This window comes from Brachyistius frenatus, unplaced genomic scaffold (assembly GCF_029030835.1).
Source record: "Brachyistius frenatus isolate BFR_SWC_R1_liver_20210118 unplaced genomic scaffold, ASM2903083v1 Contig_21, whole genome shotgun sequence".
NCBI classification, from domain to species: Eukaryota; Metazoa; Chordata; class Actinopteri; family Embiotocidae; genus Brachyistius; species Brachyistius frenatus.
Genome location: NW_027210620.1, coordinates 3,896,978 through 3,924,896, shown reverse-complemented (window position 1 = coordinate 3,924,896; position 27,919 = coordinate 3,896,978). Strand labels below are relative to the sequence as shown.

At 43.5% G+C, this 27,919-nt stretch overlaps 1 protein-coding gene across 5 annotated transcripts in view; it reads right to left on the bottom strand.

Annotated features, from left to right (window-relative positions):
• LOC138619755 (A-type potassium channel modulatory protein DPP6-like) overlaps positions 1-27,919 on the bottom strand; it is a 189,504-nt gene that overhangs the window by 66,765 nt on the left and 94,820 nt on the right. The window contains exon 1 of one of the 5 annotated variants that reach the window (XM_069696479.1): positions 22,160-22,552. The exons of the other annotated variants lie outside the window; for them this stretch is intronic. Within the exon in view, the coding sequence (XP_069552580.1) occupies positions 22,160-22,216 (57 nt within the window). The 5' untranslated portion in view covers positions 22,217-22,552. Of the gene's footprint in view, positions 1-22,159; positions 22,553-27,919 lie in introns of those variants that run through there. 5 annotated transcript variants of the gene reach the window in all.

Below are 27,919 nucleotides of genomic sequence, written 5' to 3'. Positions count from 1 at the left end.
TGCAGGTAACTCTTGCAACTGTTGGTGTCCAAGAGCATATGTCTACAATCAAGAAGAGATTTCACAAATGTAACCTTTTACTGTCCAAAAAGAACATTAAAAGATGAAATCTACAGTTTGCCAGTGAATTCATTCAGTGGAGGTAAACAGCAGGCCTTCTGGAATAATGTGCTTTGAGCAATCACAGATGAAGTTGCTTGGTCACACTAACGGTAGACATGTCTGGTGCCGACCAAAGACAGATTTTCGGAGGAACAACGGCAAACCAACTGCACATGTTGGTAAAAATATTATGGGTTTGATTTTGCGTCGCCGCTTTAGGGACGGGGCCGTTTGCAGTCATTGATTCAACAATGAGTTCTGCAAGATTTCGAAGTGTGTGAAGATAATTGGAGGCCATCCATCCTAAAGTTGAAATCGAACGAGAAGTGCACTTTTCAATGGGATAATCATTCTAAGCACATGGACAAATCCATCAAGGACTGGGTCAGAAAGAAGAAATTGTAGGTTATGGAACGGCCCAGTCAAAGAACAGATGTGAATCCCATTGAAATGTAGAGATGGGATTTAAAAAAACAAAACCCTCGAAACATATTACAACTGAAAGAAGCAATTTCTGCTAAAGGGGGCAACTCGCTTTTTTTTTTTTCCACAAAGGAATATCACATCCATTGATATTTTTGTGGAATAAAACATTTAAAAAGCTCATAGTTCATCATGGTTTTGTCGAATTATAACACCTCTAACTAACACCGTTTTAAAGAGGATCAAATGTTTGCTTTTAAAAATATATTTTTCACAGGATGTACTTATTTCTTAAAGATTACATATCCACATTTTTTTTTTCTACCACATACAAAATTGTCTGAAGTTTTTTTTTTCTTTTCCACCATTAAGCCTTTTTGACGTTTCTGCAAGATTACACATGAAAAGGCTGTTTGTTTTTTAACTGGAAAGAAATTCCCATTGAGAGTGTAAAACATTCACCCCCCCGCTGACTTGAGACGTCTTTACAAAGTTAGTAGTTTGCTTCTACACGGGGAACAAACTCAGTAGTCAGTGCGGATTCACAACATTGGAACTGATTCAAAATAAGTTTTCACAAAAGGAAAGGGGGGAAATTAACCAGAGACACATCTAAAAAAAAAAAAAAAAAAAAAAAACCAGCAACTCTAGATCCAATCTTCTATCTGTCTTTATGCTCCAAGCAGTTGTATTTTTGCCCTGAATATTTCTCAATCCACGGCGTCTGTCTCAGTCCTCATGGACCACCTTGTCAACCTCACTGCAGAGAGACAGCTGCACCAACCTTGACATTTAGCTTCCTGATTGGAAAAATGTAAAATGGCTGTGAAGATGTTTTGATGCAAGTAAACAACCATATGAAGATAAAGAGAAGTGATGTGAAATTGAACCTGTCAGTATTAATGAGCTGCTTCGATCCCGGTGGTGTGTTTGTAGAGGAAGCATAGCAGCGCACTCTTGGGAGCCACTCAGACCCCATTTAAAAGCATTTCTGGCCAATCGCTGAGCAAGAGGTTCGAACGTTCATACGTAAGTGCGACTGCTTTTAACATTATAGTCGATTGTTCAAAACCAAAGCAGACAGGGGAGAAATTTCGCCACATTTTGGCGATAAAATACGACTAACGTGCTGACGAACACATCCGATCATTTAGGCTCACTCTACATTTTATAACCGCAACGCCGATGCTTCGATTCTCTGCCAGCGGATCCATGTTGCATAGATTACCCCAAAGGCAAATAAAGGCAGCTCGACAATATAGCTGAAAACACACCAGGGGCCGCGGAGTGTCATGAGTTGAGTTTAAACTGCTGCCCCTGCACCAACAGGACGCGCAGCAACGCGTGAAGACCGCACACAGCATGGAAAAAAGCAACATGATGGATAAGCTGCCAATTTGTCCTGGTAATAGCAGCACGGAGGGTTGTACAGCTCTGGATATTTAACGCTACCTCGGTGAGACTGCAACAGAAAGAGGTGATGACATTGAGCGCCAACGGGAGGAGAGAAAAAGAGGACAAGCTACGGAAGCTGCAAACCACAAAAAAAAAGCCTGTTTTTCTGGGAAGTAAATAGTTTTTTTTGTTTTTTTTACAGGTGCAGCGACGATCGAAATACGATAGAGGTGGGAAGTGTTGCTGGGCCACAAATTACAAACATAAGAGTGGCAGAGAGGGACAAATTCCACAGTGATTTGAGAAGTTCTTTGGGTGTTTTTAACGTTGTTTTTTAAAGCTGAAATTCAAGCTTACGCAGAGTAAGAGTTCAGAAGCGACACGCCAGCTCATAGGGTGAGGGTATCACTTTAAAGCAACAAGTACTTTTCTACAACGATAATCAATCTGTGTAAAATGACAATAGAAAAGTTAAAGTCAGAAAACGTACGGTTTTACTCATTATGAATTCAAAACACGTCACCAGGACTGCGTGGGTGTGTTTTCATCAGATTTGTATTGACAGCGCCGCGGCATTATAAGCAAACAAGCCATCACACTAACAATCTGCTGTCTCGAACCTCAGGCTGTCGGCCCAAACAGGGCGCGGACTGTGAAGTAAAAACGACCTTCTCATCTTCAAGCAGTGCAGGCAAGGAAGCGAGGGGCAGACGTTTAACCCCTGACAGCTTCAGCTTACTGCTTGGTGCGGTTCAGCCTCAGTCTGTGCAACTCCACACCGTACCGGGCAGCTCTCATGTGTAACATGTGTAACTGTGTGAATGGGAATCACAGCTTGGCTGGAGAACAGGAGCGCTATCACCGCGTTTCAATCCTTTGTAGTTAAATAACGGTTCAACAAAATATCCCCACAAAGAAATGTCTCAGTAGGGAACCAGTAAATTAGCATGATTTTGTGTTCAGTGTTGAGCTGATTAAGAACCGAGAACAATGCTGACAGATGTATAATTCATGCCACAGGTCAGATGAATTTATGCAACACACCGAGTTAAAAAGGCTTTTTAAATTCTGCGGTCCACTTTGGAAAGCAGTCAAACGTTGTTCCCTCTGTCGTGCCATCTCTTTCATCGGACTAAAACCAAACTAATATCCGGGTTTTGAATGCAAAACTCGGATAATAATACTAATACTTTATCTGAATGCCATAAAAGGAAAATGCTTACCTTGGCTTCAAGGTATTGTACAATAGGCACTGAAAAATGTGAGCATAATACTTAGGAAAAACAAAAAAAGAAAATATTACGACAAACAGGTTTTATATCAGAGTCTTTACTATGAATTAGCAAACCAGTAGCGTATTTTCCTCACGCATATGAAAAAGTGCGGCATGCATCAGAAACGACGCATGCGTTAAAAGAACATTGTGAAGGTAAAGATTGCATAAATAATGCAGGAATGTTTCTCCACACAGCGTAAAACCAGAATTTGAAATTCAGATTCCGACCGTGGTGTGCTGAAAAGCCTAGTGGTGCACGTCTCATGGTAAAAACTATCACGAGACTAATTTCCTTTGCATGTTGCTGAATATATTTCAGTATTCCATATGACACTCCTGAAGATAATTACAAGCCGTCCGTCTCATTCACACTATAGCTCGACCGTCTCCCATCGACGTACCATAACGCTCTCTCTCTTCTCGTCGTCTTCCCAGATACAAAAGCTTGACATTTCAATTCAAGAGCAGACGGTAACCGGTGAGGGGACCGTGCTGAAATAAGGATCGTTCTCCAACGACAACCACCAATGAGCCACTCGGTGAGCCCGAACGAACCCCTCAGGTCTGCCAGAACCGTCGTGGCAATCGAGGAGACGGACGAGGCAGCCGGCTCTGACGGACATGCTTAGCGGTCCACGGCTAATGAGCCCTGATGCCGAAGCTCGAGAGTTCCCAGCGAGGCAGACTCAGATACTCGCGCATATGTACTTAAGATTCAGCTTTCCATTGGTCTTATTCTACACCTGAGGGAAACCAGAGGCCTTATAAGCATTATTTGTCCTTGAACAATAATGCATCGCAACACTGAAGTCACACCATATGACATAAAGATAGAAAAACACAGACGAAGCACCGATACACCTCCACAAATGAAATGTTTTATGCTGCAAGTGTGATGCAGCATTTTTTTTAATTTTTTTTATTCAATATCACAAGAAATCCGGGCAAATACTATCATAGCCAAATTGATTTTTCAATAAAGAAAAACATGCATTGTCTGCCCTGCACTCTGTCTGCTCCCCTCCTCCCTCTACCTCCGTCTACCTTGGTGCAGCCTCCACCTGAAAATAGCCCAGACAAAGTGCTTTCTCTTCTCTCAGCAGTTTGCGTTGCTGTCAGGCTACAGTGGGAAGAAAGGTCGATGAGAGTCTCCAGCGAGGGCGTCTGAGAGAAGAGAAATGTCTGCATTAACCTCGGCCTGTGCATCAAATCTGAACGGAGAGAAAGAGCTGCCGGTCAGTCTCTTTGTGATGAAGATAATGCGCCCGTCAATAAATAAAGGTGTGCTCACGCCGTTGGAGGCACTGAGGATGTCTCAATTGATTTTACCTCAATATTTTGGGATCTCTTTTTTTGAGGGTAAGATTAACCCTGCTGTCATTACGGTACAATACAGACAGGGCTTGAGCTGGGAGATGGTTAGCATAGCTTAGCGTTAACACTGGAAACCAGCTTTAAGGGGAAGTGACACGTTATAACCAAGCCTTAGCCATCTTGTTAGTTTGGAGCAGGAAGTGACCATATTTGGACAAGCTAGGGGGGAAGGAAAGGGGGGGGGGGAGTAAACAGCGGCCAAGTCCACGTTTCTGTCTCGCCATCCACCCACTCCTCCTCCTCCTCCTCCTAACAAGGGAGTCTCATTAGACAGACCTCATCTGACCTGCATCACTTCTCCGGCTCATTCTTGTGGCCACCACGACAAAGCATCCTTACTGATTTTCCAGTGGCATTGTTTCGGTGGTACTAGAACATAATTTAACACATTGCGTGCCACCACCACTGCGGTGTAAAGAGGTGGTGGTCCTTTCACATATTTCTGAGAGATCAGGCTGCAAACAAACAGCTCCTCTTTAAATCACAATCTGACAATTTAGCAAAAAAGATACAAGTTGTTAAGCTTTAGAGATGTTGATAGGTGGATTTTGTTTAACTTTGGAGGCTGGCTTTTTACTTTCCTAATTTCTCTTTATGCAAATATAATAGCCTCCTAGCTCCAGCTCCATAGTTAATCCACAGAAATGAGTGGTGGCGGTTAAAAAAGTAAAATATTCCTCGATAAAATATAGTCCTTTTGGATGGCACACAGAATCAATCATGGTGTGATATTGAATTTGATACTCCAAAACGTTCATAAAAACACAATGATGAGATATTTGGTCGGGTTTTATTCAAGATGATTGATATGAAGGTTCTTACTATGAAATATAAAAGTAAAATGAGTTGCTTTACCAAAATCACCGCTCATCCATTAATGGCGCTTTTATATATTTTCAGCTGATAATTTCCTATCATCTGTGTTATTACTCAAACACAGACTCTCAGCCTGAAGATGAAAATGTATTTGGAGAAAAGCTTTCATGACAAAGAACCCTTTCTTATTCTGACACAACCTGAAGAGAAAATACTGTACTATAGCCTCGAGAATACAATTTCAGAAATCTAAGAGTTGCTTGTCATCGGGTTGGAGTGTGCGACTCTCCTCCCACCTCCTCTTCCTCCAACACTAAAATAAAGAGAGCAGCAGAAGGTGAGAGGAGAATAATTGCGAGGTGGGTCATGAATTGAAGGTGCCGGGCAGGTAAAGCTGAAACACTAGTGAGGCAGTCTGAGATGCTGTTCAATTACATAGAAGCCAGTGGGAATTGCAATGCACTCATGCATATAGTTGAAGTCAATATGCACAGGAAAAAAATGGTTAACAAGATTTTTGTTCATGCAGAATGCCTCTTGCACTGGAGTCAATAGTGTATGTCAATTACTGGAGGGTAAATCTATTGACGCCGTTTTGTCAATTTGTCATCTAATTATGCCAGACTCCACAACAGTGGTCCAATTTACACCAGAGGAGCTGTAATTAAGTTGAAACAATGCTTCTGTAAACACATGCCAGGTTTGTGAATTTATAATTTTTTTTGCACTAAAGTGAGTAAGCGTAACATTCTAGTTTAAAAGAAAAGCAAACCCTCATTTATTTATTCAATGTAAGTTTAAGTTAGTTCTTTTCATTGACTGTGTATATAAAAGTTGAACGTAGCTTCCGGGTCTGAAAAATGAGGACGATGCGGAAGTGCCTTAAACTGCAATACCACCGAGTGCCACTAGAGGTCGGCTCCATAAAAGCCTCCGGCTCCATAGACTCCCATTCAACTAGTCTCACGAAATTCTAAGTCAATACAATTTCTCCCCTAGTTATCTCAGTGTTGTTAGCTAAAGTCGCTCCTTCTTATTAGTTCTCTGGCGGTCCATCTGAAAATAATCCTGTCATTAATTAGAAAAGAAGATTCAAAAGGCTGTGTTTTGGGGGGGGGGCGTATCCGTTTGATTGACAGGCATGTTGTGCAGTCAGGTTACGGCTATCTGATCAGCTGATCAGATCAAGTCAAAATTGGAACTCGAGGCTTCATAACGGCAAATTACAAACGAATTGGTGACGTCAATGTTGGTTGCCGCTTGGTTCTATTAAGCAATTGTCAAACTCGATGAATGTAGCAATCAGATGTGATCCATATTTATCTTTAAACTGCTACCATATTAGAACTCTGTCTTTTCATTTAGTTCTGCTACAAACCAACCAGGAGTTGTTAAATGTTTTGCTTGATGACCCTGATTAACGTGGTGACCAGGCAGTTATGAAGGACTGAAGTGTTTGACATCTCTAAGCACTGCTGTGACAGAGTCATCAGAAAAGTATTATTCCTGGTGAAATGACAAAATATATACTTTTAAATCCATTGAGTTGTTCTTTGTGAGCACACAGACTAGATTATTATTATTGGAAAGTTGTCAACCAGTTGTCAAAACTTTGCTGCATGACAGGAACAAGGTAACTATTTCTCTACGCACACAAAAGACACCATCAGTCTCGTAATGACGGATTACTGCTCCCGCAAGACAGCCGTCGGCTGGATTGTGAAACGGTGGGAAGTGAGGTATATGCTGTACAATGAAGGGTGGATAAAAGTGCCTCATACTTAATAATGCATTATTGTTATTTACAGAAACAGGCCGTTTCCTTTGTTCTCCGGTCTGCAGAGGATCAAAAAGCATCAAAATGACCAAATACAGAGAAAACCTGGGCTTAAGAAGGGGATGCTGGTTGGCAATTGAATGATTATGTAGCCAGCTGACATATCCTTGGAGTACCGAGCCTTCCGATTCAGTCCACTGCAAATTTAGTTTGTCCATGATCATGACTGAAACGTCCAGCTCTAAACTCTAATGGCTTGTTCAACCAGCCGGCCCACAAACCATTCTCAAAATCAATGTTGCTCCGGCACGAGGAGGGGAAAAGTACATTACTGCCAGCAGCTCGGAATCACACAAATTGTGACGTCGCCAGGCGGATGCATGTTTCCCATCCTGACTCCAGCCCGAGTGGCCACTACAGCTTGTTTGCATCGTGGGAGTGCTTGTCTGTGCTCTCACAAACAGCACGGGGGTGAAACTACACGTAACAAAGTAGAAGTCCGCCATGTTGTCAGGTTCCTCGAAATGGCAGCGAGGAAGAAAAAAAAAAGAAGCTGATTTTGTTTTATGTTTCAGAGAATTCATGCACATTCAAGCTTTAGAAAACATAAACACTGTTTCTCTGGAGTACCGTCCTTCGCCACCAAAGAAACCCCATCAACCACTTTCAACATCCATTTTACGTACATGAAGATTTCTTTCGGCCAACAATGAAAATATTTGAAGCATTGCACGATTCAAAACAAATTTCCGCAGCATGTTTCACTGCTCAGAGGAATTAAACATTCCCCTTTGGAAGACAAAGAATGGAAATCTTTTATGTGAACAAAGAAAAGGAAGGCCACGTGACTCCCCGGGCATCGGCTATCAAGCGAACCACATCAGTAGGGCTCCAGTCATTTATGCATTTTTAAAAGATGGAGAAGCAAAGAGTCCTAAAATAAAATTTGGCAACTTAATCTCCGACAGCCGCTGAAGGGAATGATGGTGCCTTGAAATCTGATCTTCTCCTGGATGGCTGGCAGCCGGAGACCAAATATAGGCCCAGTGCTTTGGTCGTAATTGGGAGCTTTATTGATTTCCGGGCCTGTCGTCATGCCTAGGTGACCTTTTGTTTGAGAATAATTGCTCTATTAGAGGGTTTATTCAGCCACCTGCTGGGTATCTCAGACACTATTATTGTCCAATAAGAATCCCCAGGCTGTAAAGTAGGCGACCCCGTTCTGATATGTGGGGTGGACTTGAGAGAGTCTGACTTTCTGCACTGCAGGGGCTTATCGTCAAATGAGGACACGTGGCCGGCTCGGTACACTGGTGGGTTAACGTGAGCTGTAATACGTCTGGGAAGCTTGATAAGGGTATAACATATATTGCTTCTGTTGCACCGCTTCCTTCCAGAGACGAGGACAAAATTGTGGCGTGCAGTTCTGCACAAACTATCGGAGAATTGAATGTTTATCAGTGTAGCACGAACATGAGAAGGAACTGATTTGTTGTTATTGTGGCGCCGACAAATGTTTGGCCAACAACTGTTACAATATTTTATGAATTTATCTGTGAAAATGGCCAGATCTGAATGTATGTATGCAGAGGCAAGCTAGCAGGCAGGCAACGTGATGCAGGAAATACGAAGGGAAAAGACGAGGCCGTCGGGAAGATCAACGTTTTCCTCAGACGTTGGCTGTTATCCAAGTTATGAAGAAAACCTCTACATGACCAAACCTACAATACATCAGCTTAACGACCTCAAACACGTCACAACTCGTGAACTCGAGGCTGATGGAAAATTTGGACTTCTGACGTCGTGACTACCACAAGAGGGAGCCGTTCATATCAAAACAATGCTGTCATACTGAGCACAGTGTCATAAAACCAGCTCATTATTTTCTAATCAAACAAATCGTCTGCTTCTAAGTGACTTTGAACATTTCATTGCTTCTACAATGGAGCGCCATTAAAATGTAGCTCAGGTTGAGGATTCATCCCAACTGTGAGCAGCAGAGAGTCAGCCGAGACATGGGAGGGTTTACATGGGGAAATTTCTTCGGGGTTGTGGCAGAGCTTCTAGGTGGTTTGTCCGAAGCCCTCTGGCCCCCCCTCCCGACCTCGAGTGAGTCAATAATTAAAACGAGAACCAAAGAATCTTTCATGTTTTTCCCTACCTACATGTATTCTTTATTTATGCCACTGGAATAGGCCAAAAGGGGCAAAAACAAGATGCATGCCGACTGCTGAAGTATTCTTTTAAATAAATCATCTTTCAGTAGACCAGAGGACAGTTCATATGAATACAAAGATGTGTTCCGTCATCATAAAAAACCCCAATTCATATCAGTTTCATGAAACTTTTTATATCCAGACGTGACTTTTTAATCTAAGGTGGAACGACATTTCAGCGCTACTTTAAAAGGAAACGTGAATGAGGCTTTCAATACGCTTTCAGGCGTCATCGTCACTCGCCTCGTGCAGATGATGTGGTGAAAAGCCCATCATGACTCGTTCATCCCATCAATCTCCATGCCTTAAAAACAGGAAGACGGGAGGTGTGCAGCCCGTTTTCTAAAACCAGATGAAAGCGTTGGTATTTGACTATTGTGCTGGAGTCAAACCTGGGACCTGGTTGTCAAAGATAGCTTCAAAGCCAATACTAGCGGGGCTCGAGTAACACAAACCGTCGACCGGGGAAGGTCACTGCGGTCGAGACCAAGACGTCATGTTTCCCCCCCCGACTTTGTGTTGCGAGTGCGTCACGTTTCCACGTTCCCTCTGACACCGCGACCGGATGATATCCTTACATCTCGGCATGAAACAGTTATGACTCATGCTCTGCTGTTTGTTTCGAGGCCGTCGCTGTCGCACGCTCTTTTCTTTAAAGCACAGCTGCAGAGGCATTTTTTAAGACGAGGATGCAACCCTCCAGCCAGTGGTGGATACAGAACATTTGACATGGGATGGCAGGAGGTTTTAGCAGGGTGACATGGCGGGGCAGTTTGTGGGAGTTCTCCATATTCACCCGAAAATTCAAACTTCTATAGGATAATGTACCAAATAAAAGATCCATTAGCAAATTTTTACAGTGTTATTTGCTAGTTTTTGTTATTTCTTTGCTATTTTCTCAGGAATGGAAAATAGGGAAATAAAGACTACTCTAATACAAACATCCGTTCCGACAGAAAATCTATTTCTGCATCTGGTCACGTTTAAGCACAGCTTCAGGCAACTGTTGTTGTTTTTGTTTTATTGTGCAGCAAAACATTTCAGAAAAATATCTAAATCAGGTGCTGTGCATGATGATTCCCAACACTAAGAGCATTAATATTCCTCAGACGGTCACCGGGAATATTCAGGCCATGGCCACTCTTCATACACTTATTTTTTTTGCTGTCCTGCGTAGCGTTTTAGGCAACGTCTGCAGAACTAGAATGATCCAATACTACATTAATATTAAACTGAACACAAAATCCTTCTTATTTTTTCCACTCACGGCATTCGTGCCTTCATTTTACATTTGATGTATCATTAAATCTAAATATCATAATCTAATGTTTTACCTCACGGATATTTTGAAAATACCTAAAAACATGTCCTTTACTGGGTGAAATAGTTGTTGCACAGCTTTTATAATGGACATACCGCCACTCCCTGCTTCTGTCGTCTCTGTTAGTGTTATATTCCGACAGTAACTTCATCCCTCATTAATTTCCTCTTCTTCTCTTATGTCTCCACCCTCTGCTGCCTTCTCCGTGTCTCCTGGTCTGTCCTGCCAACTCTCATCTAATTCTTCCCTTTCTCTCCATATCTATGTCTTCCAGTCTTCAGCCCTTCGTTTTCACCGCACCCAGTAAACCTGGTCTGGCCTCAAGGAGTCAAGACCCATGTGTTACAGTGCATTGTAGGAGAATGTAGTTACAATACAACTGGGGTCAATAAAGAATTAACACGGGATCCTGAGACTGAATCCCATCCCGACCTGCTTTTGTGCAGAGTTGTGCTGTGTAATGTCACAGTAGTCTACGTTTTTAATCTTTATTCGTAAATCAAACAAACACAATCGGTCTCTTACTGTCTGACAGTGCAGCTGAAATGTTACAGTCCCTGGAAAAGCAACCTAAAGCCTAAAGGATATGGAGTTAAACATAACAGTGTTCAACACTGCCACAGTGCACCTCCAGCTCTTTGATATATATTTAAATCTCCGCTCAGTAAGTGGAAGAATCGCTCCTCCAAAACACGGCTCGTTAAATAAGCAACCTCACCTTTGGTGAACTTTCTGATAACGAACATGCTTTCATTATTGAATCATGCTCAACTTAAGTTTCATTCATTTCTACCTTAACTTCCTTTGAACTCCTGTTGAGTGAGCAGTAGGACTTAGGAGTCTCCGGGGAGCGTCATGTCTTTGCTGCATTCACTTGCACTCGGACGCCGGCGTTTCGCTCTTGTAAATTTCAAACCAGTCACAACTTTGTTACCTTGTGAGGCAGCTGGATTCAAGAGATCCTGCGAGACTGTGTAACAAACAAGCAACAACCAACAGTGACGTCACCCACTGGTTTGTGAACCGCCGTTATGAAGCCTCGAGTTTGACTTTACGGCCGTCGCCGTCTTGCTAGTTCGGGGTGGTTTGGAGCCAGAAGTGACCATATTTGGCCGAACTGGGGAGAATCAAGCATTCTTCCCAGTTCGGCCAAATATGGTGGATCTGATTGGAAACCCGGAGATACTACGTCCCGCCCACCAATAGAGGAAACCTGACTGCACCACAGGCCTGTCAATCAAGCAAACGCCCCCAAAAACACGGGTTTTGAGGCCTATTTTCTAATTAATGACGGTATATATCAGATGGACCACCAGAAAACTAATAAGAAGGAGCAACTTCAGCTAACAACACCAAAATAACTTGTGGAAAAAAATGGATTGACTTTATATTTCATGCCACAGCACCACAAGAAACATGAATTAAAGATATGTGTTTTACGCTCCATTGAAAATCACTGGCATGGCCTCTGTGTGTGTCCAGTCGGTGGTAAAACCAGTGGAACGCTCCTGTTCAATGCACTAATGTTCTCTAATGCATTCTGTGGCCACAAAGCATCGGGGAAGGGGAGGGGGGGGCAGGTTCTTAGTGTGATCAAATTGATTTCCAACATGTTCTTTTATCCCCCGTCTGCAAAAACACATCAGAGAAGCTGTCCGATTCTTTTCATGTTTCGAAGCCACGACCGTGGCCCCGATCCAATTGTTAACACGACATTTTGTTGTGTGTACCTCCACAACATAAAAGTTAAAGAACCACACTACAGCCGTGTAGTAACTTCACATTGAGATGTAACAAATAAAGCTTCAATGAATTTAAAGTGAACCTGAACCCCAAATAGACATAAAACTAAACTAAAAAGGTTTAAAGCATCATTTCATATTAAAACAACTTTCAAGAGTGACTTGAGGCTATAAACCTGCCAGCTCTGGTTGAAATTTCAAACCCGTTTCACCTGTGAACACACCCGACATCACTCACGGGTAAGGCGAGGAAAGTCTTTTAATTTTAGAGAGGAAATGGATAATAACTTGGCGGGACTGACAACTGAATCAGAGCCCAATCAGCCTTAAATGGTTTATGAGAATCAATAGGTCTCTATTTAAGTTTCAAATGGAAACTCTTAGTCGTTTTCAATTTTGTCTCATTGTGTTTGGCCTTGGCTCATTGCTTGCAAGTATTTTGTTTGCTGCTTGACAATTTAGGTCCTTTTTGAACATTTCACTCTATACTTGAAAATGTTCTTGTCATAATACATGGCAATTTTTAAAATGGATATAAAATGCTATTATAATGAGCTCCATTAGGTCTGTGAGGCCGATACCTTCAAAAAGTGACTCATACTGGAGTCAGTCAGGTATAAGAATCACTGTTAATTTTGATATCTCACTGGCCGGGAGCCAACTCAAGGGGTCAGTGACGACTGATAATAAATGAGTGATAAAAACTCACCGAGGAGCTTTTCTAAGCTTCATTCAGACCCAGAGATTACCCAGGAGGGTCCTTTTTTTCCCCTTTTTTTTCTTTGAAAAGATAGAAAATGACTGAGTGGGGCAGAACCTGTATTTTACTGATATAAGCAGGGATAAAGGATATAATTCACAGGCAATCGACAGCACCCTGAGGATCGCTGAAATGAGATAATAAACTCCAATGTGCAAACCCCGGGACTGTGTGGACTTTATAATCTCAGAAACGGTAAAGCTCATGCCGTGTAACTGACACTTAAAACCTTCTAGTTTTAAAACCTGCTTGTTCCTGTAATGCAGGTGAATGACACATTTTGTCAGTACGATGAGCAAAGTCGGCTATTCTTTTTAGAATAAGTCCAAGAAACAAAACAAGCAAACACAAAGTAGAACCAAAAATCTCTTTTATAATCCACTCGTCTACATGCATGTTCCGTGACGCTGTAATTTTCCCTTTCTGGGGATTCAATAGATTATGAAAACACTTTAAATGGGTGCGGGACTGACTTTTCTGTAGTAATTAACTCCCTGCATGGAACGGCAATTCCAGCAAAGTGCCGATGTACCACATTTTCATATCAGGAGAACAATAGCCAAATCAAAAGCCCCAATCACGCTTCCTGTGGCATCTGATGATCGCACCAAGTTGGATGCTCATTTGCTGGAACGCTCTGAAATTAGGGGCAGCGTTCTCATTTGCCAGAATGACGTGCACATTAGCTGGGCGTTTGATTCAATTTCAGTCGCCACTTCACAATGGAAAGAGCATAAATAAGATGGCGCCGCAGTTAATGACCAATATTATTTTTCCCTACTCACTTTGTCTGTTTTAATCTGTGTGTGTTTTTCTTTGTGAGAAAGCTGCATATTAAGCACCAGCATCTCCATAGAAACCAGGGTACCGCTGGGTGTCTGGAGCGCACCCAGCGAACGTCATGATGAAAGTCAGTGTTTCAGGCACGGCCACTAAACACCACCGAGGAGACACGTAATAGCTGCCAATATTTAGAGCGTGGAAAAATCCACCGGGGGTTGACATCGTCGCCTCTGACCGATTCCCTTTTTGATATAAATTTCATAAAGTGTCAGACGGGATGACACGGGCGCCGGCTTCTTCAACACCAGAGAGATGATATTGCAAGCGGGACGCCCACTTTCGTGCTCCCCACTGCCGTGATGTGATGTGATGAGTCCCCCCCCCCCTCGGCGAGAATTATTGCAGCCATAACAATAGAAGACGGGTCCGGGCTTTTGAAAAAGGCGAGCTCGTTCCTCTCGGCCTGCGCCCGGCTGAGCGCCCGCATGCCGGGGTTTGGGCACAGCCTTCGGCCCTCCGCAGGCTCCTGAGTGGCTCCGCGTGCCGCCTCATCAAGCAATTTGCATCTCAAGAGAAAGTGAGGAGGGATTTTGTCGTTCATTAGTGTCCGAGTGCTTTGGTTTTTGTTTTTTTTGGAGGGGGGGGGGGGTTAAGCGCAACTCCGCAAAACGAGGATTTGTAACGAACAAAGGCGAAGTCTGAAAAAGCTGAGCTTAACTAAGACAAAGCTAATGACATCCCAGTTTCCTCTCCCTGTGTATCACTTCGAGCTGTCGCGCCCCCTGCCCTTCCCCCCCCCACACACACACACACACACACACACAACAGTGGCACAAACAACCCCCGGCAGCATGTCCAATGAAGCCGGAGCACGAGCTTCTACTAATTCGCATCCGAGGGCCTCCAGGCAATTACCTGCTTATCGTTCGTGACTCGCGCTCGCTCCTCTGAATGTTTGTCGGCGGAGGTGACGGCGAGATGACAGCGGGACTCGAGGTGGGCCGACGGGGGGGAGGGAGAAGGGGGGGGGGGACGTGGAAAACGCTCAACGTTTCAATTAGAGGCTCGGCGGGAACACGGCGTGCTCCTGATCGCCTTCCTGCTCCGCAGCTCTAAGGCCTCCTAATTACAGCAGGTCGATAGGGCCAGAAAACACAGCTCGAAACGGACGGAGGCGAGGCGCAGATAAGCAAAGACAAGGATACGAAGACGAATTAACTTACACGTCCGTCCAAACGCGCCTCATACCCGCACAGACGCAGGCGGACACACTCCTGGCAGCCAGAAGAACGGTTAATCTGATTATCTCGCTCGCGTTACAAAAATGTAACCATAGAAACGGAAGAAAAAAGAATACGAGATGAATCGTTTGGGGAAAAAAACAAAAACAACAACAACAACAACGCTTTTCACTGGAAGATAAGGGGAGAGAGGAAAGAAAGCAACGGCTTAAAAATTCTAGACCAGTTGATTCATTTATGGAAATATGACCACTCGTGGTTGATTAAAGGAAAGCTGAACATTGTTTAATGGGATCTATACGCATAATCTGTGCTGAGTCGGGCGGCTCAGAGAATTAGAATGAAACAAAGAAGCAAAAAAACAACAACAACCAAAACCTATTTTTTAACACCTGACAGAGAAACTGCTGACCTTTTCCTGTAATGAGGCAGTTTTACGCACTATTTGGAAACCCCTCCTGAGGTGTTTTCGCAAACGCACACACACACACACACACACACACACACACACACACACACACACACACACACACACACACACACACACACACACGAACAGACGCGCGCACGCCTGGCGTGTCCGTCGACTATTAGCAAGATGGAGGACTGTCATGACATTTAGTTTGACCGTTGCTCCAAACACTGAATATTTATTGCCGTATTAAAAACGCCCCCACCCACCCACCCCCCCCCCCTCCCCCCACTTTATAAGCCATTTCGGCGTGGAACATTTAAATCATGACAACAATCATGATGAATCGCCGCGCTGGCTGCCTGGTAATCTCGCCTCTAATCTCCACTTCAGACCCCAACATCACGGCTCGATTGTTCATAATTGCCCTCGATATGAACTATGGCACGAACATTAGGGACAGCCAATTCTCCTCTAAATCCATCTCCCAGTCCCCTCTTATCAGTCAAGGGCACTCAGCAAACCGGAGGAATCGGCCTATTATCTATTAGCATTGCAAAAGTGAATAATCTCGTCACCCCTTTTGCTTTTACCAAATCTGTTTTTTTTGCCATTCTGTTTATCTCGCTCGTTAAAATGAAAAAGCAGCTCCCTTAAAAAGTTACGACGGTAAGAAGGGAAGAAGGAAACAAAAAAAAAAAAGCATACGTGTAGGTGATTAAGAGCGGCTGACCTGACGCCATGTTTGCTACCGATTCAGGAGAAGCCTGTGTGTGAAGTGAGGAGCGAATCACCATCAGCCCGGTGCAGCGGTGCGGCTTCCACTGAAATCTGTACGCTTCCTGCAGGAAACGTACTCTCGTAAGTCAATCTGAGTTGCAAGCAAAGTCAAAAGCACCTGGCCAACGAACCAAAAATTCAAATTATGCGGAGACTATACAGTTCAATAGAAGCTCATAGATATGAAAACCTGCCTCCTGGGAGGTGCAGAAAGACCGGGCCTTTGTTTTTTTTTTTGCATTTTCCATTTTCAGCATTTTGCATACAGAATCTCTCACGCCGAGGAAGCGAGTGAAGATCTTAAAGCCCGGCGACTTAGAGACAACGTGTCGGGCTGAACGAGGATAACTTAGCCAGTGGTGGTTCAAATGGCTCTCTGAGCTTCTTCCACTTGTTGAACAATACATTCACAAAGTTTATTCAGAAGATATGTATTCAGGGATTTGAATCGATTTCTCTTTCGTTGAGCACTTTCTAGTCCAGCGGGGAAGGTTACGTTCAAGCAGACGGAGCAATCTGGATCTACTGCACTCATGCTACACACAATACGCTCATCGAGGGAGGTCAGCGGCATTGTATCGCTCTTTCTTTATGAAAATGCTTTTAAATGTAGCAGCGCAAATTTTCACTTTGCTCACTAATTTGTCAACGTCATCGGCGTGAAACCAAAACCAACAAAACAGTATGGGATCATTTCTTTGCAGCCCTGATAACTGCGTTTTCAGTTCATGTTTTGACCCACAAAATTCATTTTTGATGGCAGCGCTAGAAATACGCTCTCAAAACAGTCTTTTATGCTTACATTAAAAAGACACAAAAATAACTTCATACAGCCCCCCCCACACCCTCCCACCCCTCCTCCTGAGAGGGAATCCATTGATCACAGCCATACCACTGAAATGAATTTGCCTTGCTGTGAAATTCTGCCAATTTACATGCATGATAGACAGCCAGAGGAAAAACAAAAATCTGCATTCATTACTATCTAATCTGCAACCTTCCTGTGATGCAACTTCCCCCGTTTGATCAACAGGTGACCTTTACATCTGGTCCGGCCACACATTTTGGTTCCTCCTGCAGCTTGGAAGGCGGAATCTACGGTGTATTTTTTTTTGTTTTTACAGCGTTAAACAAGTTGACGTACAGACGCACCGATGGTGCGAACCGCATTCTGCGGGCAAGTTGACGCCAGAGCGCAACAAAGCAGCGCAGGTGCCAATGCAGATGATTCCAGCGTAGTCCCGCTGCGTCTTGCACGCAAGTTGCTCCTTTAATTAACATCTGTCTGAGCACTTACCACTGGAGCTATTCGTTGTGAGGCCACTGAGGCAGCAGCTCCACACAACAGCGAGACGAACGGAAGAAAACACAGCTGATTTCTGCACAACAAAATGCAAAAAAAACAAAATACAAAATAATGATTTCCAAGTCAAAATATCATCAATTGTACAATATTTTAAGCATCCGTCACCCTAGAAGAGACCCTTTCCTGCCCCAACTCCCCCCCCATTAATATTTAGATTTGGACTCTCGAGTGAGCCTCTTCACATTCTATGCTTGAATTTATCAGCTCGCAGCAGACTGGCTCCGTTTCGAATAAACAACATTTTATCAATATCGGACCAACATTTTTTGGGGGGAAAATAAGCGCACCCGGTGGTATTTGTCACTTTTAATTCCACCGCAGCTCCAGAGGAAGAGATGTAGACAGCTGAACGCACGGTGACATGCATCATCCGGTACGTTCAACAACAGCAGTCACCTGCCAGCAAAGAGCTTGGGGGTGGGGGGCAGGGGAGGGGTGGGGGTAGGGGGGAGGCTACAAACATCTCTTCCAGGCAGTTTCATGTTATCACATGTTCAGAGAAATCCAAAAATGGGATATCGTGCCGACAAAGAAGCTACGAAGGGAGTGTGCGTGACGTGATACGAGATGGTATAAATTCCACTTTTAACGGCGCACACCGGCAGCTCGTCTGTCTCGCAGTATCCAAGTCTGTCCAATTAGTGTCGCGCATTACCCGCTAAGATTTCCAGAGCTCGCCAGTCACAAAAGTCAGTTCTTTTCTTTTAAAAAGGCTGGTTATTAGGCTGAATGGTGGAGACGACTCTGTTTGAAGTCTTATCCCATTCAATGTTGGGTGCTGCGATCCCGCTTTAAAGCCGCACGGGGCTCCAACTGGCTTGTGTTAGCGGCAAAATCTGGACTCGGAAAAAACATCTTTAAAACGGTCAGAGCACATCCGTGTTTTCCGAGCCAGCTGGTTCAGGAAACTAGAGATAAGGAAGTGTCCATAACAGGCAACAGAATTTGATTTGAGCGGGTATTTTGTGTCAAATTGGCAGGTTTCAAATCACGATACCACCGAGTGCCACTAGAGGTCGGCTCCAAAAAGCCTCCGGCTCCATAGACTCCCATTCAATTGGTTTCATAAAATTCTCAGTCCATAAAATGTATCCATGAGTTTTCTTGGTTTTGCAGCCAATGTTGCTCCTTCTTATTAGTTTTCTGGCCGTTCATTTGAAAATAATCCCGTCATTTATTAGAAAATAAGCTTCAAAAGGTTGTGTTTTTGGGGGGGGCGTGTCTGTTTGATTGACAGGCCTGTGGTGCAGTCGGGTTTCCTATAAAATCGAGTCAGATCCCCCCCCCCCGGTCCAAATACGGTCCCTTCCTACTCCGAACTAGCCGGCCAAAATCCAAACTCGAGGATTCACAACGGCCGTTCACAAACCAACGGTTTTGGTTGTTGCTGGGTTACGGCTCTGTTTTTGTAATGAAGGAAAGATACTTTGACATTAAGTATCTCGCCTCGGCAAATGCATTACCGCCCCGACCCCAGCGCGGCCTCTCACACCTTCCGAACTTCCACCTTGTTGCTGGTAATGAGTGTTAGTGCCGCGACTCTCTCAGTGTGCCGCGGCTAGTTGATTACTGGAGAGCTGCTGCTGCTGCTATCTCTGGTGGGCTGCCCTCTATCTCTGTCCTCTGTCCCCGGACCACAAGCCCTGCTCGCAGACCATCAATCAGCCGACCACAACAGGACCTCACGTAATCACAGCCGTCGGGCATGCTTGTGTGATGTGTGTGTGTGTGTGTGTGTGTGAGTCTGTGTGCAAACATGCTCGTCTATGTTACACCACCAATTTTACAGCCGAATATGCTTGAAGCTATTTTTCACTTTGTTGGAGTTTCACGCCTCAAAAGAAATCCACTGACAGCCACCATTAACTCTTAACTTCTGTTCCAGCTTCCCCGGGTCTATAATCTCCCGAGTCATTTCAAAAAAGGTCAACCCCTGCTGGTGGTTACTACAACGCTCAGCGAGGCCTCCAAATCGAGCGATTTAACAAGATTACAAACCCCTAAAGCAGCCAAAACCATAAGCTAATAAGTCAAAGCCAAAACTTGTCTCAGAAGTTTAGAGCTGCAACATTTCAGGTATTCATTAATACTGATAATGAATTAATGACTCTGTTTATTTGTTTCTTTTTTCCTTTTTCAATATTCAATTGATTATTCAATAAAACAAATTAAGCTTTCAACTGAAAAAACCTTGAAAAAAAGTTGACCGGCTCTCTTTCTGACTTTAGTTTATTCAAAATTAATCAATCGCTTAAAAGATAATCATACTATTATTCAAAGATCCTCACCCCCCCAACACACACACACACACACACACACACACACACACACACACACACACACACACACACACACACACACACACACACACACACACGCACGCTTACAGAACCACAATCCTTTTACCAAAACCTTATATTCACGCGTTCTTCCTGCATTACCGCAACCTTCACCTTTACTGCAGGCACCAGTAAAATCTAGCGAAATTATATTTTGTAGGACGAAACGAGTCGCTTAAACTATTCGATGATTTCAATCATGACTCATCCTTGATCAGAGCCTTTGGAGATCTCTTTCAAAAATACCTCGCTTGTCCAACAAACTGTCTAAAACCCAAAGATATTCAACTGACAGAGACAAAGAAGAGTTAAAAACATCAACCCTCACTTCTGAGAAGCTGCACCCGGCGTTTATTTAGCCATTTGATTCACTGTAAAAATGTAATTTTTTTTTTTCCCGATCGGTTAATCTTTCCCTGCCAGCTTCAGCACCACGTCAGAGTCTTATCGCTTGCTTTTGTTGATGTTTATACCAGAGCAGTCTGCTCTGCATGTGCAGAATATGCAGGGCGTGAACTGCTGGACCTCTGGCTGCCTCCCAACGGTTTGACTGACAGCCTGCTGCTAAATCACAGCGGGGGAAGATTGTCTGCTTGGCGGGATAAAGCCAAGCGTCCCTCTCACCTTTTCTGTCATTTTTCAGACAGGTGTAGCGCACAGGTGGAGAGTGGCGGTGAAAGATGCCATCTAAAAGTTACGGTTTCCGTTAATGGGCTGGCTCAAAGGAAACAGAAACGAGGTATGATTTAGAAACTTGAAAAAAAGATAACCTTCGTTCTTGCAGGTGGCGGAAAGCAGCAGAGTGAACATGTAGCAAACAAGATAACAAGATACTCAAAATCTCAGACTTAAATGACTTTCAGGGTCTCATCCGGTTGAGTTGGCCAAATAAAAACTCTTCACATAAATCGGGAGAATAGTGATGCTGTAAATATAATATATTTGTTCATTTAGGTCCTAAAGGTCAGATATAAATGGCCATTTTCACAAGTTTTAAAAGTTACATTTATTTTCCTTCCAATCTAAAAAAAAAGTTTCAAAGCATGGGAGCCCTCGTGAAAGCTGGCAGTCAGTATAAAACTGCAACATTGCAATACTGGCTCTATAATGTAGGAGGAGGTGTATTACATTATTTGGTAACCTTGACATGAACAGGGCAGAAACAAATTAGCAATCTTTTTATTTCACGTCATGAAATATTTTTCATGAAAAAAAAAAACCCAAAATGTCCTGTGTGTATTTTGTCCAAGGCTGGAGCCTTTGGTTGACATGGAGGCGGGTCAACATTTGCTCCATCATTACTGACTGAGTGATGGAGGTGAAATCAGAACAGAGCCACCCTGCACCACACCAAAAAAAATGCAACAGTGTTCTCAGCCTTTCAGACTGGAGAGGAAACTCGAAGAGGTGGGAAGATTCAAAGGCCCACACACGGACAGGACGAGCCTGAAATGAAGACTTTTTGTTTTTGTTTTTTTCCAGACACTTGATGGTCATAAGTGGCACTTTTTTTTTTTTTTTTTTTTTTTTTTGCAGACCCCCGTATTCCAAACGCACAGTCTGATTCAAGTTGGGTTCATTGAGCTGATCTGCGTGTCCTGCTGCAAGGTGACGCGCGCCGGACGGAGAGGAAAACACAAACTGCTTCGTTGTCTAACGCGCGTAAAGTCCCCGAATAAAATGATCAACCGCATGATGAAAAACGAGGATTACAAACCGAGGCTGTAACATGTTTTTTTGTTGTTGTTTTTTTTTTTTTTTAAATCCTCCAGTCTTGACGATGAGCTGACAGCGCAGCACCGGCTATCACTTCCAAATGACTCCCGAGTGCAGACGCCTATTACGGACGTAGCCTACCAAATTGTGATTTTTTTTTTCTTCCCCCCCTCCCTCCCCAACACACCATTTCAGTCGGTCCAAAAAAAAAAAAGTAACCGCAGCGTCTCATGCAAATATAATTCAACCAAAGCAGGGCGACACCGGTTAATTGCGATGTTAATATGCAAAAGGAAATTAGGGAAAAGCAACGTCGGTACCTGTTCTTGCTGGTGAGCCGTTTTCGCCGGTGCATTGCCTTCCTTCGCGGTGGTCATGATTCCCTAAAGCTGAGAGAGAGAAACTGTTGTTTCCCCTCGACAGGAAGGATAGAAAAAAAAAAGAAGAAAAAAAAAGATAAAATGCAAATAAAGCAAAGATGCAGCGGGAGAACCGGTGGGCAACAGAAGAAGAAGAAGAAGAAGGAGGAGGAGGAGGAGGAGGAGGAGGTGAAAACGGTTGTATTCGCCGCGCTTGCAGGCTTTTTACACGTTTGCGGCGACCAAGGTGTGAAAATAACAAGTGGCGGAACGGAAGGACGCGCTGCTCACGAGGAGAAAAGGCAAAAGATTCTCAGTGGAAGCGAAAAGCGAGGAGGAGGAGGAGGAGGAGGAGACAGCACAGAGAGAGAGGAAGAGAGAGAGAGAGAGAGAGAGAGAGAGAGAGAGAGAGAGAGAGAGAGAGAGAAGCCGCGCATCTCCTTCAAACGCCTGATGCGGGACTCTGCGTGAGCCATTCAATATTCCACAAACGCGTGCGCCCACACACACACACACACGCACACACACACACACGCACACACACGCACCCCCCCCCCACACACACACACACACACACACACACACACACGCTTGGCTTGCAAGTCAGCCGGGAAGCAGTGTTGCAGAGTGAGTGGATATCAATTAAAAATGTACATTGAAATTAAAGCCCTGAAACTTTAATAATCAACTCGTGAGGAATGAGAAGTTCATGAAATATTAATTTACTACCACGAGGACATTCTCATTCACGCTACAATTTTTTTTTTAATCACATATTATCAAATGCCTAGTTTTATCATATTCATATTTATTCATGACAAAAGAAAGTGCCATCTCGTTAAATCCGCTCCCAACCTGTCAAATTTCAGAGGCCGCCGGTAAACCGAGCAAGTAAAAACACGTCTTTGATTTTATTCCTGCGGCATTTAGATCCAAACATTAACATTATGTAACTTTCTTGTTGTAATTATAGAAACAAAACTCTGCTTTGCAGCACCGATGCATTAGTAATGGTTCTGAAGCGCTAAATAGCTGGAATGAAACAAGGTTGGATATAATACTCGTACAGGGGCAAGCAGTAGTAAAGTCATAACACTCAGTCGTGAGAATGTTTGAAATTATGTTTAAGACATGAGCGGCTGTAAAAACTTATGACCCAGAGGATGAAGTAGTTGCAATAAAAGCGGGACTGGTTAAGGCCGAGGCAAAAACTTGCTTTTAATGATCCAGTCCGAGGATTTAACAAAACCTGAGAGTATAGCAGAACGAAAATTATAGTCTGCTGCAGTAAAACTGAAAAGAAGCCTCTCGTGTTGTCTACATTTCACGATAAGAACCCAAATCCTTTTCATGAGCTGGTTCAATTAATTACATCTGCAAGGAGTGTCGTACAATCCCAATTAAACATCGGAGAGGAAATGACTTATTTTGATTCTTCTCCGAGATGTACTTAATGTTAATTAATATCTCAGCCTCCGGTTTGACTCTTTCCATTGCAGGTTTTTGCAACTGAATGTGAGGCGCCGTTAATTAAAATCAGGTGGCGACTGGGTGAAGTCAATTACCTTGGAATCCCCGAACGAATACGTGCAGTGTTGTTGCTTCATGTGACCGGCGGAGCATAGCAAGCAGAACAAAAACAGTGAGCTTGTTCTTCAGAAAAATAGCCTCAAAGGGAAATAAAATCCACTTCCAGATAGCCTTGGACAAGATATCGCTGTGTTGTTTCGTAATTTACTTTCAATCAAACTGCCTTTATGAGTTTCAGTTTTCTCAAGAGCAACTCCCAGCGGTCTCCGTGAGGTTTTCTCAGTGTTGTAAAAGTGAAGGAAGCTTCACGGCATCAGCACCAACAGAGTAGTCAGAGCTGTGAGAGCAATGCCCACATGTTCGCTGCTGACTTAATGTTAGCTTCTGTCGAGCCAATGGCGCGTTCACGAGCAAGTGGGACGTGAAAGAGCCAACCTCACAAAAGCAGGAAAAAAAAAAACACCTGAACACCTGTCGAACTGGGAGTTGTTGTTTTTTTTGTTTTGTTTTGTAGCTCAGAGAAGGAGGTCGGACGTCGGTTGACGTCGAGCTTGCGTCGAAAGAAAGGAACGTATACTCCGAGGTGAAACAGACACAAACCGAACCTACCGAGTTTGCTGGCTGACACGTCACGGCTGTAGAAAATTTCAAGTTCTGATATTGTGAATAGCACAAGAGCACAAGAGGGCGCTAATCACTAATAAACAAGGTACCTTCAAAGACAATAAATCGATGAAAAAAAAAAAAATCCCAGTAAATAATTGAATCGGTCGGGAAAAACCAAAAGCTAGCAATCCCGGCGTCACGCTTCAAGTGCCTAAAAACGACTGACAATCTGCCGTGCCGGAAGTTTGTCAGGAAAAGTCTGAAAGAAATCAACTTCCCAGTTAAAAATAATAGAAACTCATCAGTTTCTTTTCCCCACATCTAGATTCCTGCCAAATGTACAGCCACTAAACCTAATGGTTGTTTAGAAAGTTTTGACGTATGGAAAAAGAATGAAAGCCGACACAGTGTTCGCAGCAGCCTCCGCTCGTGGCCCCCAAAACCACATTAGCGGCCCTCTCCAGCAGCTCAAAGCCTGCGCTCAGCATCCAAGGGGGATGATGTATGAAACTGAAACAACATCTCAACAGCCAATCAATCAGCTCCGACCTAACGACGGCCGCTTTCTGGCCGGAGCCCTATTGGCTGATGACGGATATGCCGTGTGGTCGGACGGCGGCAGCCAACAACACAATAACAGCAGTAAGGTATACTGCTGCTGTGAGTGTACAAACCTCTTGTCTCTGATGTTGACAAATGGACGAGAGACGGCCGTGGGGAACGCTCCCGGGGGGGAGGGGGGCGGCTCCGTTTAAATACCAGTTCCTGGAAAGTCTGGAATTAACTGACTTGACGATGCCAACCTGTCCAAACAAATGGAGCCATCCGTCCACTGTCCTGCCTCGTGGTTTCACTGCCAACGGCCAGCCAGCAGCCAACCTGATGAACCCAAAGCGCTTTTGCCTAATTAAAAGTCCAATGCAATCAATAGTGGCCACGATCTTAAAATACTGTACGCCGATGCATCGTTTGGGCATTTTTTTTTTTTTTTTTGATCGTAGCTCTGTAATTACTGGAAACAAAAACATGATTACAGGATGGGTGATTAGATAGATACAGAAAATAATTCATAATGTTGAAGAGGTAACTCCAATTAACCCTTTGCAAATCCGGAGTCTGGCATTTCAAATTTAGATTGCTTCAAATGGAGGCGATTCACTGACTTGACTCACCAGGTCTTTGATACTTATTATATATGCATGAATTAAAAACAGCCTAGATGGGCAAGAAGATTAAGAAAAATAATTTGGTAACACTTAAGGGTAAGGGTGCATGAATTATCATGAATTCACGCATTAGTACCTCATAAATCTTCAGGAAGTATCACGAGCTCAGAGTCGTTCAGTCACGATCTCATGCATGAACAACACATTCATTAAAGTAATAACTAAAGTTAGTACATCACGAATGGTGATTAGGATTTTTTTTTTTTTTTTAAAGCATCATCATGATGTATTCTTTGCTAAAAAAAAAAAGTTGGGGCCAATTTTTGGGTCTGTCCATTTTACTATGAATAGTTACTATGGTTACTATGAGGATGCAAACATTTAATGATGTGCTCTGTGCTGCAGATGCTTCATAAATCATAATCATTGACGATACCCTGACCTTAGTTAACGCTTTCATTAATGTGTTGTTCATGCATGAGATCATGAACAAAAGACTCATGTTATTTCCTGATGATTTCCCGAGATATGAATTCATGAAGTAATGCAGGAGCTCACGCAAGAATCCTCGATAATTCTTTCACTTTTAAACCGTACCAATAATTCGAGAAAAGGAGACGTTGAGGCTTCAAAATAAAGAGGATGATATCTGGGCTGCCAGTCTGAGAAGCTCCCACGAACTGCTGCACAGACTGAATTCAATTTCTGTTTAATTTCAGAGCCAGAAACCGAAGCAAAGTCTTTCCAAAGCTTTCCGTTTACTTGAAGCAAACATTCGTTTCCTCGAGTTCTCCGGCAGCAGAGCTTTTTTTTTAATTTTTTTTTTTTAATTGAGATGTTTGGACGACTAAAGCGTTAAATCCCCGTTAACGCCGCCGGGCACGACGGGGATCACGCACAACATTACGTGGAAATCTGGAGCGGTTTATTTTTTTTTTAATCAAAAGTCTATGTTGTTGAAACTCGAGGATGTTCGCCATCACACGCGGGGAGGCTGGAACACTGCAGCAAGTTCAGAGAAACAGAATCAAAAAAGCTCAAATAACATAAAAGTTTGGCGTACCGATGCGATTATTTAAACCGAGCGGATTGTGGGTTTTTTCCCCGGCGGCAGCGACCACATCGCAGAAGAATACGCTCCCCGGTTGGTTTAAAAGCTTTTGCATGCGCACATTCAAGTCGATAAAAATGTGTCCCAACACGGGCATCTGTGGAGAAAATGGAATAAAATAAATAAATAAATAAAAGCATTTTCTGAGTTATAGCCCGCTCCACTCTCCCAGAACGTATTCTGTCATTGTATACGGCCGGAGCCATCTATCAGTGTTATTTTAATTCCTGTATCAAACCCTTCAAAGCAGCTCCAGTCCCCCAGCGTGCAGAATAGCCGAGTGTAATGGAAGGGCTCAAAAACAAAAGTTGCTCGGCACTACGCTGGGACTTGTTTTGATTAAATACACGTAATGATTAAATCAAATAATCTTGTATATGATGGGAGAAGCTAGCTGAAAAAAAGAAAAAAAAAAAATAGAGGCCCCCAGAGAGAGGTGGAGGATGCTGTAGCTAAGTGATTACTCTGGGATTGACACGGAGCGAGACTAGAGGTCGTGGGATTCACAGGCAGCTTTCCCAGCAGGCCCGGGCCTCCAATTTTTTTTCCCCCACTCTTATTTGACGGCAAGCAATCGGAATATTGGAAATAAGTAATTGCTTTTCCATCTTTTCACTCTCCCCGCGAACAGTCTCTTCGCATAAATACAGCTCGGACCCATCGTCCTGACTGGAGAGGGGGACGCGTCAGGAAGCAGTTTTTCTCCCATTGTCGGCACACGGGCACTTGATGGCAGGTGTGACTCATCAGCCTTCGCACCACTCAGCCGTGAAATGTCAACAGAGGCCGATTCCACAGCCCAGCTTCTTGTTTCCAGCAGCGGGCCGATGAGCACGTCCGGAGTGGAGAATGAGTTTTCTCTGGTGTACGGTATCTTGTCCCTTTGCGAAAAAAGTAAGACTTAAACCTAAAAAAAAAAAAAAAAAAATGGAGGTGAGAACCCAATCAGATCTTGCAGTGGTGTCATTTTGAGTGATTATGTTTTTGATGAATCACCGGAATTTCTTGGCCTACGAGTTCTTTGTGTGTCTTTTATTGATGGGAGTTTAATTCCTTGTGCTTCACTTCACAATCCTGTTTTTCTCCCGCGGATAATAAATGCTAATGGCGTATTTTTAACAGGTGCCTCATGGACATCAACTTGTTTTTCAAAGGCTCCATTGTCATGACAACAGCAGCTGCTTCACACATTAAATGGGATTGCTTTAAGTCAGAGCTTTGTATTTTGCATCGCATAATATGGCATATTTGAAAACCGATCCGACTGTGAATAGCTTTTAGAAAAAAGATCTTTAAGTCTATGTGCAA